Source organism: Orbicella franksi, chromosome 11 (assembly GCF_964199315.1).
Source record: "Orbicella franksi chromosome 11, jaOrbFran1.1, whole genome shotgun sequence".
NCBI lineage: Eukaryota > Metazoa > Cnidaria > Anthozoa > Scleractinia > Merulinidae > Orbicella > Orbicella franksi.
In genome coordinates, this window is record NC_138155.1 from 17,972,014 (window position 1) to 17,987,196 (window position 15,183).

Genomic DNA, 15,183 nt, shown 5'->3' on the forward strand with positions numbered 1-15,183 from the left:
AGTGGCTCCTAAAGGAGCCTTTGTCTCTTCAGGTTTTAAACCTGAATCTTCTTTGCGAGTAGTTCTTTCAAGCGATTCATTTGTACTTCCTTTGCGCAGCTAAACTCTAACTGGCATGGAATCTCCATTCCTCCACAAAGCTGCTTACAATGCCTTCTGCGACCGATCACTTCAATACTGATCTCTCTGCCACGTGCAAGAAAATACCACGCTATTTGTGAGAACTCACGGGGCAAATGACCGACTGTTTCGGTGTTCTTCACAACTTGCACCGTGTGTTTATCCATAGGATTGTTAAACTTGCGTCGAGCAACAAGTTTTTCACCAATTGAAGGCTTCCATACATGTTTATAAACATGGTATCCACGCACAGCTGATGTGAAATGGAACTTTTCCATGTTGTTTATCGTTCGTTCGATCGTTCAATTCGATCGATCTACGTGACTCGGCCCAGACTTCTTATCGGTTTTTAGCTAGCCAATCAAAGTAGAGTGCATCTGTGAGGCGTTGCTAAGTGACCTAACCAAGCTGCATGCTTGTGGCTGTAAATAAACCTGTTTTTTTGCATGAAAATTGATTCTCAAGGAACTTTATATTCAAATTTTCGATAATATGCTCAGCTTATACAGTTACCTATGTAGCATGGATCCTAAATCATTTTAGTTTTGTAGGTATATTTGTTCTATGATCGTGAAATGTCACAAAAACTTGTGCTAAGAAAACACAAGGATCAAGTCATTCGCAACTTGAGCATGGTTAACCGATTGTCTGTTTATTGTCTATTTAAACCAATCAGATTTTACTCTGTTTGATCCGCGCAAGAGTCAAAACATTCGACACGTGTCTTCATACTGTCAGTTTATTGTCATCATGTCAGGAAGGGGTTCTCCCAGAGCATCGTACACTGCATCTTTTAAACTTCGAGTTGTTGCATATGCTGTAGAAAAAGGAAATCGTGCCGCTGGAAAGCAGTTCAGTATAAATGAAAGCTGTGTGCGTCGCTGGCGTTCGCAACGTGAAAAGCTGCTGAAAACACCGCGAAACAAGCGAGCTCTACGTGGTTGATCTGCTGCATTTCCTGAACTTGAAAAAGAAGTCGCTGCGTGGATAACCGAGAAACGCAAAGCTGGCACTGGCGTATCCACCAATGTCATATGCCTTAAAGCAAAATCAGTGGCGCAAAGGCTAGGACTGGAACAATTTAAGGCATCTAAATGCTGGTGTTATCGTTTCATGGACCGATGTGGCTTCTCCATCAGAAGGCGGACCACGATTGCCCAGAAACTTCCCCAAGACTATGAAGAGAAGTTGATCAAATTTCAGCGCTATGTGATGGCTAAACGGAAGGAGCATGACTTTGATCTTAAATACATTGGTAATGCAGACCAGACACCACTTACGTTTGACATTGTAACGAACAGTACCGTTGCAGAGAAAGGAGTGAAGAGCGTCCCGCTTCTAAGCACAGGTCATGAGAAGGATAGGTTTACTGTTATGCTCACCTGCCTCGGAGATGGAACAAAACTCCCACCTTACGTTGTGTTTAAACGGAAAACACTTCCTAAGAACTGGAACTTTCCCAAAGAGGTTGTTGTCAGGTGCCAGGCAAAGGGCTGGATGGACGAAGCACTTGTGCAGGACTGGTTACGAACCGTTTGGAGTAAAGTTGGTGGCATCAGCAGGCAAAAGTCCATGCTTGTGTGGGATTCGTTCCGAGCCCACTTATCCAAACCAATTCGCTGTACCTTGAGGTCTCTAAATACGGAGCCTGTAGTGATTCCTGGTGGCATGACCAGCATGCTTCAGCCATTGGATGTATCTATCAACAAACCCTTCAAGGACCGCATGAGGGCAAAGTGGCAAGAATGGATGTTGGCTGGAGAGTACACCTTTACTGCCGGAGGTCGTATTCGGAAAGTTGAGCTTGATGAGATCTGCAGATGGATCAGTGCTGCCTGGAATGACATACCAACTGAAATGATTGCGAAGTCGTTTCGCAAGTGCTGTATCACCAACGTAATGGACGGTACAGAAGATGAAGAAATCTGGGAAGAGGAGTCTGACTCGGATCCATTCGCAGACATCGACGAACTGGACGGCGATGAAGAGTTGTACTATGCAGATGACTTCGAGTGACAGCAAGCAGAAATTGCACCTGAATTCTATGAGGCCATTTTCGGTGAAAGTGACAGTGAGGACTTTTATGGTTTCTAACTGAGCTGAACGATAGAACATTTTCACTTTGGACAAAGATTGATAAGATGAACTTCAAATTTTGCACATGTAAATAGTTTTTGCGTAAAAGTAAGGATAGGTTAACTTTTTAATATCGATAACACATGTACCCGTTTCTCTTTCGGATACAAATGTATCATTTAGTATTGTAAAATATAATCTACAAGTCCATTTATTTGCGTGTGTATTTCTCTTGTGTCCAGACTCTCTCTTTAAATGACTGCGTGGTTACTAAGCAATCATTTTGCATTGATCGGTCAGAGATTGTTTTGCTCGGATTTCCGTTTGAATTTCATCGTTTTCCACTATTGCCTTTAGCAATAAAGGCAACATCTTGTCAAAAGAGCCTCTCTTTAGGAGGATATCAGAAATTCCGTTGAAGAATAGCTTGTAAAAGGTATTTCAAGAGTTATTTAGCTCGCAGCAAATACACAGCATCAGATTTGACCAAGCTTACAATGTACAAGTAATCACTTTCTTTTGCTCAGCGCTTTTTAAAGAGTTTTCCTTTTTTCAAAATCAAGCTCGAAAGTTGGGGGTGCGGCTTATATACGAGTGCGGCTTATACACGAGTTTTTACGGTATATATGTAAAATGGTACTTATAGAACCAAAGACCAAACATATAACACACCATTTGAAAGGTATTGTTTGTGGAATACCATAAACCAATCCAAGACTTGTAGAGAAAGTCACAGCTTGAAGTGAAAAGCATTCAGGATAAAAAAAGAAAAGTGTTGAAAATTTTGTTACATCTATAGTTGGGGTATACCTCTGAACTATAGCTTAATTTGCAGTTCTTTATATACAGATCTCTACTTTACCTTAAAAGTATAAGAGGAAAAGAGTTGTAAATGAAGTCTTACATACATGTAAGAGGCGGTGTGTGATTCTATGGAAATTAAACCTTTTGCCTGTTCAAATATTGAGCAGGTAATGGCAATTTTGTACCATTAAGTAACGCCCTGGCTAAGAGTGATAGCACTAACAGCCATGGAATATGCGGAATTTCTTTTTTAACCACAGATTATTACAGCCCTGAAAGCCCCGACAATCGGTCAAAATCTATTGTTGTGCAAATTCAGGGAAAATTTGTACGTGGGCAACACGAGCTATTATAAAACAAAGATGGTAACACGTGGAGCTCATATGTCACAGCATGGTAGCCATCTTGTGAAGAGCAATTCTTTGCATGTTTTATGAATTTTTCACTAGAACGGTAGAACAAAAACAGCCTAGAATTACTCACGACTTCAGAACAATTCTAAAGATCGTATTCATGAGGATCAATAATCGTGATCTTTGGGGTAGTTCCTTGAGGGACCTCTCATTGTGTTGTTGTTCCTGCTGGGTACGCGCGTGGATTTGCCTGTTTTATATCAAGTGCCTTTGGCTTGCAACTGAGGAGAGAGATTTTCAAAATCAAAGAACTCTGTACTACAGACACTGCTAAAATTAGGCAGAGTGACAGAAGATTTATATCCGTTGCCAACTGGAATATGAAGTAAGATTTCTCTCCTTTGTAAGTACATTCACGTCACGTTCCCGCGAAATAATTATTTTGTTTTTGCTGTGCCAGACAGGAAAAATTGAAAAAGTAAGTAGTTATTCCACAGAAAAGAAAAGGTTATTTTCCTCTCTGTCCACTTTAATCAAAGAATTTCCGTTTGCATGCGAAATTTGTGTGGCAAATAAGTTTTGTATGAATGTTTGCTGTGTATGGATAATGAGAATTGCGCGAAGAAAAAATATCACCATAACTTGCAGTGAAATGGCAGTCACTGGACATCAACTGATATGGCAGTTTTAAGCAGTAGTTGCGACAGTTTATTTAAACTAGGGACGCAAAGGAGAGAAATACACTGTAGAATCCCACAGTAGAGTCGCAGCCAAGTATGTTATGTGAAAACAACGATATCCTGTTAATTTAAGCCAAGCAAATGGCCTCTACATGCTCCAAATTTTTATAAAAACCATTTGAATTTCGCGCTAATGTGATTTATCCAATAAATTAAAGTAGCTCAGATTAATTTAATTATCAAGTTTCTGCCCATCGACTACTAACGGCTCCAGGAGCCGCGGCCCTATTGTTCTTGCTATTGCTCTTAGCCAGAGCATTACTTAAGGTGGTTCGCAACAGTATCCAGCTCTTTCCAAGACTTAAATTTTGATTGGTCACAATAAGCACTTTTCATCAGTTCATGCTACAATCATGGTACTAAAACTGCCCGATCATTGGTGAACAGATTGTTATCATTTTTGTGACACAGTAGGTTACCATAGTGACACTTACCTGCTAAAAACATCCTATTTTTAAAACAAAAATGTTTTTTTTTAAGATTTTAGAATTACTTAAATGACAATGGAAAATATGGTTATTAACAAGTGTCATTATAGTTCACTTTGGTCCTGTCACCCAATACTTTTGTCCCTATTATATCAGTAGAGAAGAAAGGTTGGGTGCTTCGCAAATGTCAAGTTTACAAATTAAAATTAACACCTGCGCCAAACAAGTGACCCCCCCCCCCCACTGTTTCCTCCACTCTGAGTTAGTAAAACATCAGTAATAACACCCAAGTTTGTAAATTGAATTTTATGATTAATGTATTACATGCACACATGACATTGTTTTTCTTTTTTCTAGAGATTTAAGTTACAATGAACTGAAAACCTTGGATGTTTCAAAACTTTCGAGACTTACAAATCTTCAGGAGCTGTAAGTATTTAGTTTTTATTTCAAAATTTATGCTCTAAATTTTCTCACTGATTGCTAGTTTGTATTGAAGAGGCAGCAAAACATATGAATTAGTCAAATGGCCATAAATTTAGATGGCTTTGTTCCCTGCCTATTGTTTCTTAGTGACACTAAACTGGACAAACCCCCAAGTATTATACAATTTTCAAGTTATTAGGCTCAAAGCTCTATATTAGTGCAGATGGATGACAACTGTCATCATCTATTATGGTAATTGTTCAATTTTAGTAAAATTTTTAAGCTAGGATTGATACAATGTAACTTGATTACTGTGAGAAAAGCACAACAAGTCTTTACGTTGCTTACCACTTGTTCTTTCAGGCTTCTTCATGAGAATAAGCTCAGGGATATCCCACCATGGCAATCTCTACCATCCTCCCTGACTCGATTATCACTGTAAGTAGTGTATTTACCATCATAAAATGCTCAAGGAATTTCATGCACCCCGACCTAGGTAGTCAGATTGAGTTAGTGAGGATATTGATGATTGATGTTGGTTTATCACGAATATCAACACCATTCAATGGAAAGAAAGTTTTCACAACAGTTTTTGGAAAATCTCTCCATGACTAAACTAAACTAAGTTTCAGACACCACTGTTTTTTTTGATGATAAATCTAAAGCCCTTTCATAAACAGTGTGTACTTTTTTGGTGGTTGGTCTTTTTCAGTGAGAGAGAAGTTGCTGGGTAAATTTTAGTCTTGTGCTAGGCAGTTGATTCAGCAGCTGACTCAGTTTTCATATAAGATCATCATACTCTCATCATTTAGCTGTGTACATCAGTGATGGTACTTAGTGGACGCACTGAAAGGACTTGCCTCCTCTTACCACAAGCAAACAGGGATAAAACTTTTGATTCAGAACGAAATGTACTGTAGAACACCTAAAGTTGGCGAACTATCCCAAACATTCTTCCAATTTGAATGCATGTGTATTACGATGTCCCTGAACTTGTGAATTAAACACTTTATTTGCAATCAGTGTCACTGGCTCAATAGAAATGAAGCTTCCGCATCATCTTTTCATGTCCTGGAATCAAAGACAAATACAACTTGATAGATGACGGGAGCACTGGACTAATCAAGATGTAAACCATGTATAACTAAACATAATAATTAATATAGATTTAACCAAGCCTAAAAGAGGAGCTCCTGGGTCGGGTTGTTCAAAGCCTGATTAAGCTAACCGAGGATAAGTGAGAATTTTGTTTTGATTTTTGTAACTTTACAGTAAGGGTTTCTGTTTCTGTTGTTTGGCCTTCTGGTTTGAGTTTGAATAATCTCAAGGTCTTCAAAATACACAAAACAAAAGTAGTGAAAAACATTTGTATAGAAGACAAACTATACTTCAGTTAACTTTTATAATCCTGGGATAACGTTAACCGGCTTCCAAACGACCCGGCCAACAAGTCAACCTGATACAAGGCTACGATCCAATTGAAAACCAGAACTTGGTCAGCGGTCAACTGAAAAAAAAGTATGTGACCTTGATGAGCTCTAAACTTGAGCTGCGATATGGTCACGTGATACTGGTCAGGGGATACCTTGTTTTGACAGGTGTCAATTGACCATAACATGGATTGGAGTATGGCTGCCATCTTGCGCGACTCTTAAGTCGTCATTGTGCGTATGCGCCCACGAGGACACAGGCGGCCCAAGCTCTCAATGTTATCCTTTTTTTTTTTCCTTTTCATGCGAACATTCAGGCTAACATGACATATGGCATGTACTATTACATAACGACCGAATTTGACCACGCGAAACATGACTCACGCCTTGCAGTATATTGAGTTGTTGTGTTACAACGGTTTGAATTTATAAAGGTTTGTATGGGAATGCAACGGCTTTGCTTGAAAAGCCAATTATTCTTATATTTTGTGAATAAAATCTACTTACCCTGTTGCTGTGTTGTATTCTTTGTTGTTTGCCAGCTCCTCGGGCCGATCTAACGCGATTTCGGCGAGTTATCGTTCTGTGGGTTTCCACTACTAAAAGAAAGACAAGGCCGGACACTGATTTCCAGAGTGCCCGCCGCTCGAAGCGAATAAATCCACTGAAAATAACCCTGCCGGCTCAATTCCTCCGTAGAATCGAAGAAGAAATGTTGAAGTTCCATGTCAGTTCACTTGCTATGCGATTCCGTCCACAACGCCTTCGCAACGATACATTTATTTCGAGATTGCTTCGCTCGCAAACTCGAAAACAGCCACGTCACAAAAGTTAGGACACTTTCGCGGTGTTGGGTAACTATAATTAGCCCGACCGGGGGTAGTCAGCAACGATTTGTCAACGGTCAAACCAAAATGCTCCCCGGGTAACCGGGCACTCCCTTTATGGGTTTGACAACTAAAGCACGAGGGTACCCGGGGAGCATTTTGGTTTGACCGTTGACAAATCGTTGCATTCTCATACAAACCTTTATAAATTCAAACCGTTGTAACACAACACCTCCATATACTGCAAGGCGTGAGTCATGTTTTGCGTGGTCAAATTCGGTCGTTATGTAATAGTACATGCCATATGTCATGTTAGCCTGAACGTTCGCATGAAAAGGAAAAAAAAAAAAGGATAAAATTGAGAGCTTGGGCCGCCTGTGACGAGGAATACTCATAGCCATGATAACCATGAGAAAATCAATTCATGGCTTTCCTTTTCTTTCCTATATGGGTATGGAGCTCTGCTTGGCAGCCTGAAGGAGCTCTGCTATAATCTATGCATTAGACTCATAATTCAGGCATTATTTATTTGTTTTGGTGATTGTTGTAGGCACCACAACAGGATAACTTCAATTCCATCTCAAAATGTCACTAAGAAACTGTCTTTACAATATCTGTAAGTATTTCTATCAATCTTTTTTGTATTAAAGAATAAGCTTTTAATAATGAGCTAAATACTTTGAACAGTCCTGGTCACTTTCTTCCCATCTTTGTGAGAAAAGAACTGTTGATCCCCTTAGGCCAACAATTTCTGCCATTTTATTTCCTTCAATCAAATAAGACTTAAGTAGAGAATGTAGTTATACATACAGGCGGTATTTAAACCTAGGTGCCTAATTAACTTTTGGAAACAAGTTGATAATCAACTTAGTAGTTGTGATGTATATGGGGCTTGAAAAAAGTAGATTTTCCTTCTAGGCAAGTGACTTTTCATTTTCACATCAGGCAAGTTGTCTGCCAACTGAATTATTAAAAGAACAAACTAAGACTTGCCCAGGGCAAGTAAAAGAAGAGCAAATTGAACAATTTGGATAGGGGTTAAAATACCCAATTGTGCATATGCTTTGTGGACATTGTAGTGTCATTGGTTGTTGTATTTTGGTGAGATGTAGTTGAAGTAAAACAAGCACATAAAAATTCAAATGACACAAATTATGAAACTGACATGTTATTGTTGAGCTGCCAAAGTGGTGCAAATTTAGTCTACGCCTGGCAATAACTAGTCCTCATGATACTAAAAATTCAAAAAGGGGATACATCAAAGGAAAATTTAGTTTGGCCTCGCGCACGATGTTGGTGCACAAATCAAAATTAGCAAAAATCGGATGAAAATTTGTTTTAGAAATGCTGTAATTCGCAGGTTATTAATTTTTTTCTCTTCAAATGAGCACCATCTTGTAGTGATTTTCATGTAGTTTCCTTCCATCTTAGCTACGTCTCAAAAGCGCTTGTGCCTTTCTTGTAAGGAGTCAAAATCACACACTCTCCATTCTAATCTCCGCAAGTAGCGTAACACATCGGGCCGTATTTTATGCTATTCTTATCGCGCCCATTGCAGGCGCGATTTGCTATTTTTGCCTTTTTGGCAAATTTTGCTTTTTGCCAAAATCGCGCACGTTACTCCTTTTGGTGGTTTTTGCTTTTGCCTTTTGCGCCAGAAAAAACATCGCTCCCTTTTGGCTTTTTGTGTATTTTGCCTTTATTCCGACTCCAGCAAACTGAGTTGGTTCAATTCCGAATGTAAGCTTCCTTAATCATAATACAGGTTTCGCAAGGCAAAGCGTTGCAAATTATTGTTAAAGGAGCTCTTTTGAATCACAAAAATGGAATCACAAAAATGGAGAAAAGCGTTCTCGAGAACGCAAACTATAAGAGAATGTCACATGCTAGTAAGTTACGCTATATATCGCTATCAGAGTGCTTACCAAGGATTTGGAAACGATGTAACTTTAAACACGTTTGTCCAATTTTTGTCCAGCTCGGCGATCTTGAGAAAATGACAGAACGAATCATCTTATGTGTTTTTTTATTTCTTTTTATGCGCACTAAGCAAGCAAGTTCCCTGCACCTTCTTGTCCATTTCGTGTTCATCGCGGCCATTTTGTTATTTACAACAACCCCAAATTATGTCCAAATAAGGAAATGGATGGACGAGTCAAGTTAGACTGGGATTGAAAGGTTTCCCCATGAAGAGAAAACAAAACAAAACATCAATGTGTTGGTTGACCTTTATTACGGTGTTGTTCGCCAACTTTGCGGAAGGATCGGCGAGGATAACGTTCAATCTCAACGGAGCATTCGCCTGTGAAAATAGCATCACTAAAAGTATCATAAAATGCTTGCTTCGGCTTTTTCTCAGTACTTTGCACCCCTCGTGTACTCCAGCCTTTATTACGGTGTTGTTCGCCAGCGCTCTAGCGGTAAAAGTACCACGAGGCAAAATTAGCAAAACGACAAAATGGCAAAAATAGCGCGGGCCTGAAAGGTAAAAAAAATGCACAATGCCGGAGGTGTGATTGGCAAAACGCAAAATTTGTGCAAAAGGCAAAAAAGGAAAAAAGTGCTCGAAACGTGCGCACAAAGGCGCGATAAAATGACAAAGTTTTTAAATTAAAAACGTGGTCTCACGCTAGTTTTTTAATCATATTTTTTTGACAGATACAACCACAAATGAAAGAATCCCACCATTTTAAAGCAAAATTTAGGTGCACTTTGGAGACACCTTCTTGAATTGAATTGTTCACACTAAGAAGTTAAAAATTATAATAATGCACTTTCCGTTTTGGTCAAAAAATGGGGGAAAAACGGCACTTTTTGCCTAACCTGTTTTCGGAATTTTGTTATTGTTCTTCTAATAAATGTCTTTCAGACGGAACATTTCGCTTTTTGGGGTGCACATAGATGGAACTTTAATTCCGTGAAGTTTTACGACCACTGGCTTTAAGAATGACGAGAAATAATAAGAAATCTAGCGTGAGACCGTTTTTGTTACGCAGTTGTACACCAACATCGTGCGCGAGGCCGTTTGCCATTAAAAAATAATTAATACCAAGAAAATGTATTTCTCCAATCAAATGTTGCAATTTTAAATACTGTTTCTGTGCCAGGCGCTGCACAGGCAAACTTTGTTATGGCTTTTTTTCTTGCCATTCTTCCACTGTAAAAGGATATTCCAATCCAGCAACACTACTAACATACCATCGTCTCCCATCAGGCCTGTTAATGACAGTTTGTGAGCTTTTTTTTTAACAAAATATATTTTTTAGGCTATGACATCGGCAACAGTAAGAAATGCCAGTTCTGCTACCAAACATCAAATTGCCCCTTTCCAAGTGCTCAAGGTTCTTTTGGTAGAAAATAATTTGTTGGGACACCTTTTGCTTTGCCATCCTTTATTTCATCCTGCTTATTTTGGAAAGTCTTGCTGTATGTTTCCACAATCTCACAAATATTCTCCATTTTCCACCATGTGCAGGTGCTTCTTGTCAGAATCATGTGATTTTGGGCTAATCATGTTTCAAAAGCCTGGATCTACACACTGCACTGAAATCAGCTGTTGTTTATGTGAATCAAATCCCTTGGGTTTTTGAATAAAAAAAAACACATGTTACACTGACATGAGACAAAGACTGAAGGAAACTAAAATGTAGTTTTTACCAACATTGACAACATAGGTTACAGTATGTACTCAGAATCAAATCAACACTGTTAAGTAGGCACTGATAACACACACTCATTTCACCACTAAACACAGTAACTTCTTTTACTTTTTTACCATAGGTTGTTGAGCAGTAATCGTATTTCCAGTATTGGAGTAAATGCTTTTGCCAACCTAACTTCAGTCCAGTCGCTGTAAGTTGATTTGTAGTCTCATTATGTCTCGTAATGAAACAATTATTCACCCAAAATACAACTTTATGTATCATTATTATTACCAGGGTCTTTCCGTTGAGTTAGTTATATGCTAGAAGGAAAAAATAAAAAATAAACAAGGCCAGTAACTACAGTATTTAATATATTTTTGCTGTTATATGTGTAAACATGGCACAAAAATTTTGTTGATATTAGGTCTCTTCAAGTCTCAGTTATAGTGTTTAATTATAAATTGTTGGTGAAGCAATTTCCCCTTTATGAGTGGTTCTGTTCATTTTCATCTCCTGTTGACAAAGTAAGGACAATTTATTTAAATTTGGTGAAGACATGTATGTACTTTTGGGAACTAAAGATTTAAACTATAATGTCAGAAAGCATTCCTAACAGTTGTCTTACTTTTGTCAAGAATGTAAATCACCAGTGAATGAAATATTGAGGTGTCTGTGTGCTATTCCACAGAAAGCTAAGCAGAAACAGACTCACATCTATTCCAGTTCAGGCCTTGAGCCATTTAACCTCATTAAAAAAATTGTAAGTTGCTTATGTGAGATTTATTTAATCATTGATGTTGTATTTGATAAGAGGCTTATCTCATCTACATCTGCTTCTGGAGTGACCCACATGACAGGTTATTGTCCTTGCATTTCCTGTGGGGGAATAGAGCATAGTACTTTTTATTGGCATGGACTTGTTATTACATTTGATGTGGCAGGCACCTAGCTTTATCACCAATGTATTTGAAGTGTCTATTTTGTTTTGTGCAGATGCTATATACTAACATTACCTAGACTGTTTATCCATAAAAAATGTCTTGTGTGACCTGCAATGTAGGGCAAAGGAGACATTTTCTGAGTATTTTTTTTAACATTTTAACATTTGCAAATGTATTTTGTCTTTGCAAAGATGTGAAAGTAGATAAGGTTAATATGCATAAGGTATAATTATGTTTAACATGTTGTGACATCATATGGGGAAAACAAAGGTTGTGAAAATACACAGCGCTGTAATTTACATGTATCTTTGCTGTATTTTATATACTTTTGATTGAGGGGATACTTACTTTAATATATACCATTTTCTTCTTGTTTCCTTCAGAGACCTCACAAAAAACTTAATCAGGACAATTAACAGTCCGCTAAAAAGTTTAAAGTCCATAGTCATATTGTAAGTTCTGATTTCATGTGAATAGCCAGTGTAATATTCCATGATCCTGAAAACAATTCTTCACATATTTATTCCAGATTAAAGGAGTTTACTATAGTGGAATGAAAATCTAGCTTAATCGGAGGTATCAGGTTAAGTGAAATCCTCTTAGATCCTATGGGTCACACTTTTTACTTGTTTTTTATTGTTTTCTGAGCTTTGCTTTTGGAATGAAGTAGCATTTATCACATTCCACAAATGTTTTGGCCACTAATTTATCAAGCAAAATTCAATTTTAATAGTGTACATGTAGAGGAAAGTTTCACACAAGATCATTACTAAATCTTTGTTCAGGGAAGACATATTAAGGAAGGGAGAAATGTGTTATACATTTTTGAGTGTTATAGGCAGTATAAGTGGGTTATTTTACAGGCATTTTCTCTTTCCTCGTGGGGAATGTTGATGTTACAGACCCATGGCAAAATGATGAGAAGAGAAACTTAATCCATACCATTCAGCTGGTGATTGAGGCTCTCCTTATGAGTAGTAATTTTGGAAGTCATACTAGCCTTAATCTGTCTGCAGTCATTGGGCTAGAAACTTTGGACTAGGGGTCATGTAGACAAATTGTTTACTGCCAAATGCCTTGTTAGTATGTTGTTTGTAGTATGTTAACTATAAGCAGAACTCATCATGTGTGATTTAATTTTGTAATTGCAGAAAGCTTTCAAAAAATAAAATCAACACAATTGCACATTCCTCCCTTTGGGAAATGAACAATCTCAGAGAACTGTAAGTACAACCACTTTCAAATTCTCCTTAATTGCTAATGTTGTGCTTTTCCTATTACTGTTTTTGGACAAATGAGGGTTTATAAAAGGACATGTCAGCTTGTTGTTGATTACCCATATTCTCAGTACCCCTCTATCATGGGTTTCATTAGAAGCCGGCAACCGGCGAAAATTGCTGCCTACTTTGTCAGAATTTACCTCTTACTGCTGTCTACTTTGTCTGTATTGTCACCCAAATTGTGAAAAAATTGATCAGTTTGCTGCCTACTTTAGTTAGCTCAGACGGCTATTTCAAAGCTTATTGAAAACCCTGCTCTACACACATTGTGTTGATATTTTAAGAAGGAATAACTTGTACATTACTGTTGTTTGAAGCTTACAACAGATTTTGAATCTTTCAAGGTACTTGGACAATAATAATTTAACATCTGTTTCCACATCATGGTTCATTGGAGTTTCTGAGCTTCATAAACTGTAAGTTGAAAATGTTTTGCTTGAATTCTTCCCATAGTTGTTTTTCTAGATCAGAAAACATGCTATGACTGCTTATTTGGAGAAATTTCATTCATCGAAGTGTAAGGCATTCATGCGGTCAGTAATAGCATGTAGGCAAAAATAGTGACCTTGGTTTTCATGGCAAATTGGATGCTGATGAATCTAAAAGCTAAAGGGGTTATTATTTCTCTTAAAAAGACTTGTGTTGCAGGACCTTGCAAGTTTATAGTTTGTGAGTTCTGCAGACACTTGGTAAGCTGGTAGAGTCTTTTTTGTGGGGTGAAAAGCAATTACTTACACCCATTGTCACAAGCCCTTTCTCTGATCCAATTTTCTGTGAGCACATTATTGGCTTTGTTTCAATAAACTCTTGCATGAGTGAGCACACTTGTGGGCTGACCACATGTACACCATGTGCATAATGATGCCTTTGCTCTTGCTTTGTGAGGAACTGCATCTAATGAATCCTGTTTTTCTCCCTGGACAAAACAGTTACCTGAACAACAATCATATACGTATAATTAATAAACGGCCAGGAGGCATGGGATGGAGAGCATTACTGCTTCTTGGAGAGCTGTGAGTTGCTTGTGTTGTCATTTTTTCTTGATTTTCCTCCTTGCAACATCACTGCTTGTTGAAGGATTTAATTAGGAGGTTGGAACAAAAACTTTTACTTTTTCATGATATTCCTGCAGGCTATTTCTATTTTATAATTTTTGTTGTTTTCCTTGCAGAAATCTTGCCCAGAATGAACTTTCTCACATTGATGTGACAACATTTGCCCATCTTTCAACGTTACAGAGACTGTAAGTGTTGAGTAGTATCTGTGTAAGGCTTGTATACTTAGCTTGCTTATTTGGCAGCTGCTTTGCTGATGGAGGTTCAACTACATGTACGTATGACAAACAATGACGCTTATTTTGCAGAAACCTGGGCAGTAACCGTATTTATCACATGGCAGAGGAGGCATTTGCTGACTTAAACTCCTTAGTGATGTTGTAAGTCTCTATATTATAATTGTTAAAAGTTTACACCGTGATATTTGTTGGGATCTTCTATTTTGTTTCATTTCTTTCCTTCCTTTTCTGTTTCAGGGGTGAACTATTTACTTAGTGGTGAATTAACTATCAAATCAGAATAGAGTTTTTAATAATGTATTGGCAATGTTAATGTTTGTTCTATCCAAAGAAATAAATTTGGGAACACATGTTGTTCAGATTTTGCTATCATTATGATGCCTGTCGTGAATGCAAAGGCAATCAATCACAAATTGAAAATTTTGACTGAATTGATTCTAAGCTTGGTTTAAAATGACAAAATGTGGCTTGTAAGAAATACACTGTATGTTGTTTATGTTGGTTGAGGGAAATAACCCCTGAAATGCTTGGTATCTTATAATTATTTTACTTGCTTGCACATCAGGGACCTGAGCAATAATGCTCTTTCATCAACAGTAGAAGGAATGAATGGAGCTTTCACAGGGCTTCAGAAGTTAATCATGTTGTGAGTACTTTGGTTTATTTGTGTTAGGTTTGCTGCAGTTGAGTTATTGAATGTATCATTGCAACAAGATCATTGTGATATGTTGGGCCAGAATAAAAGTTTTAAATTAACTTGGTACATGTATTTCCTATTGTACATGTACTATAGCTCATAAACTGTGTAAACCACGCATCA

General features: G+C 37.9%; 2 protein-coding genes across 4 annotated transcripts in view; both read left to right on the plus strand.

Annotated features, from left to right (window-relative positions):
* Positions 1–15,183, plus strand: part of LOC145503127 (uncharacterized) — a 382,969-nt gene that overhangs the window by 65,854 nt on the left and 301,932 nt on the right. The window lies entirely within an intron of this gene.
* LOC145503085 (uncharacterized) overlaps positions 1–15,183 on the plus strand; it is a 51,732-nt gene that overhangs the window by 10,249 nt on the left and 26,300 nt on the right. Inside the window, exons 2-13 of the mRNA XM_081482522.1 lie at positions 4,879–4,950; positions 5,311–5,385; positions 7,755–7,820; positions 10,985–11,056; positions 11,537–11,608; positions 12,173–12,241; positions 12,941–13,012; positions 13,414–13,485; positions 13,999–14,082; positions 14,241–14,312; positions 14,433–14,504; positions 14,929–15,009. Coding sequence (XP_081338648.1) covers positions 4,879–4,950; positions 5,311–5,385; positions 7,755–7,820; positions 10,985–11,056; positions 11,537–11,608; positions 12,173–12,241; positions 12,941–13,012; positions 13,414–13,485; positions 13,999–14,082; positions 14,241–14,312; positions 14,433–14,504; positions 14,929–15,009 — 879 coding nt within the window. The remainder of the gene's footprint in view (positions 1–4,878; positions 4,951–5,310; positions 5,386–7,754; positions 7,821–10,984; positions 11,057–11,536; positions 11,609–12,172; positions 12,242–12,940; positions 13,013–13,413; positions 13,486–13,998; positions 14,083–14,240; positions 14,313–14,432; positions 14,505–14,928; positions 15,010–15,183) is intronic.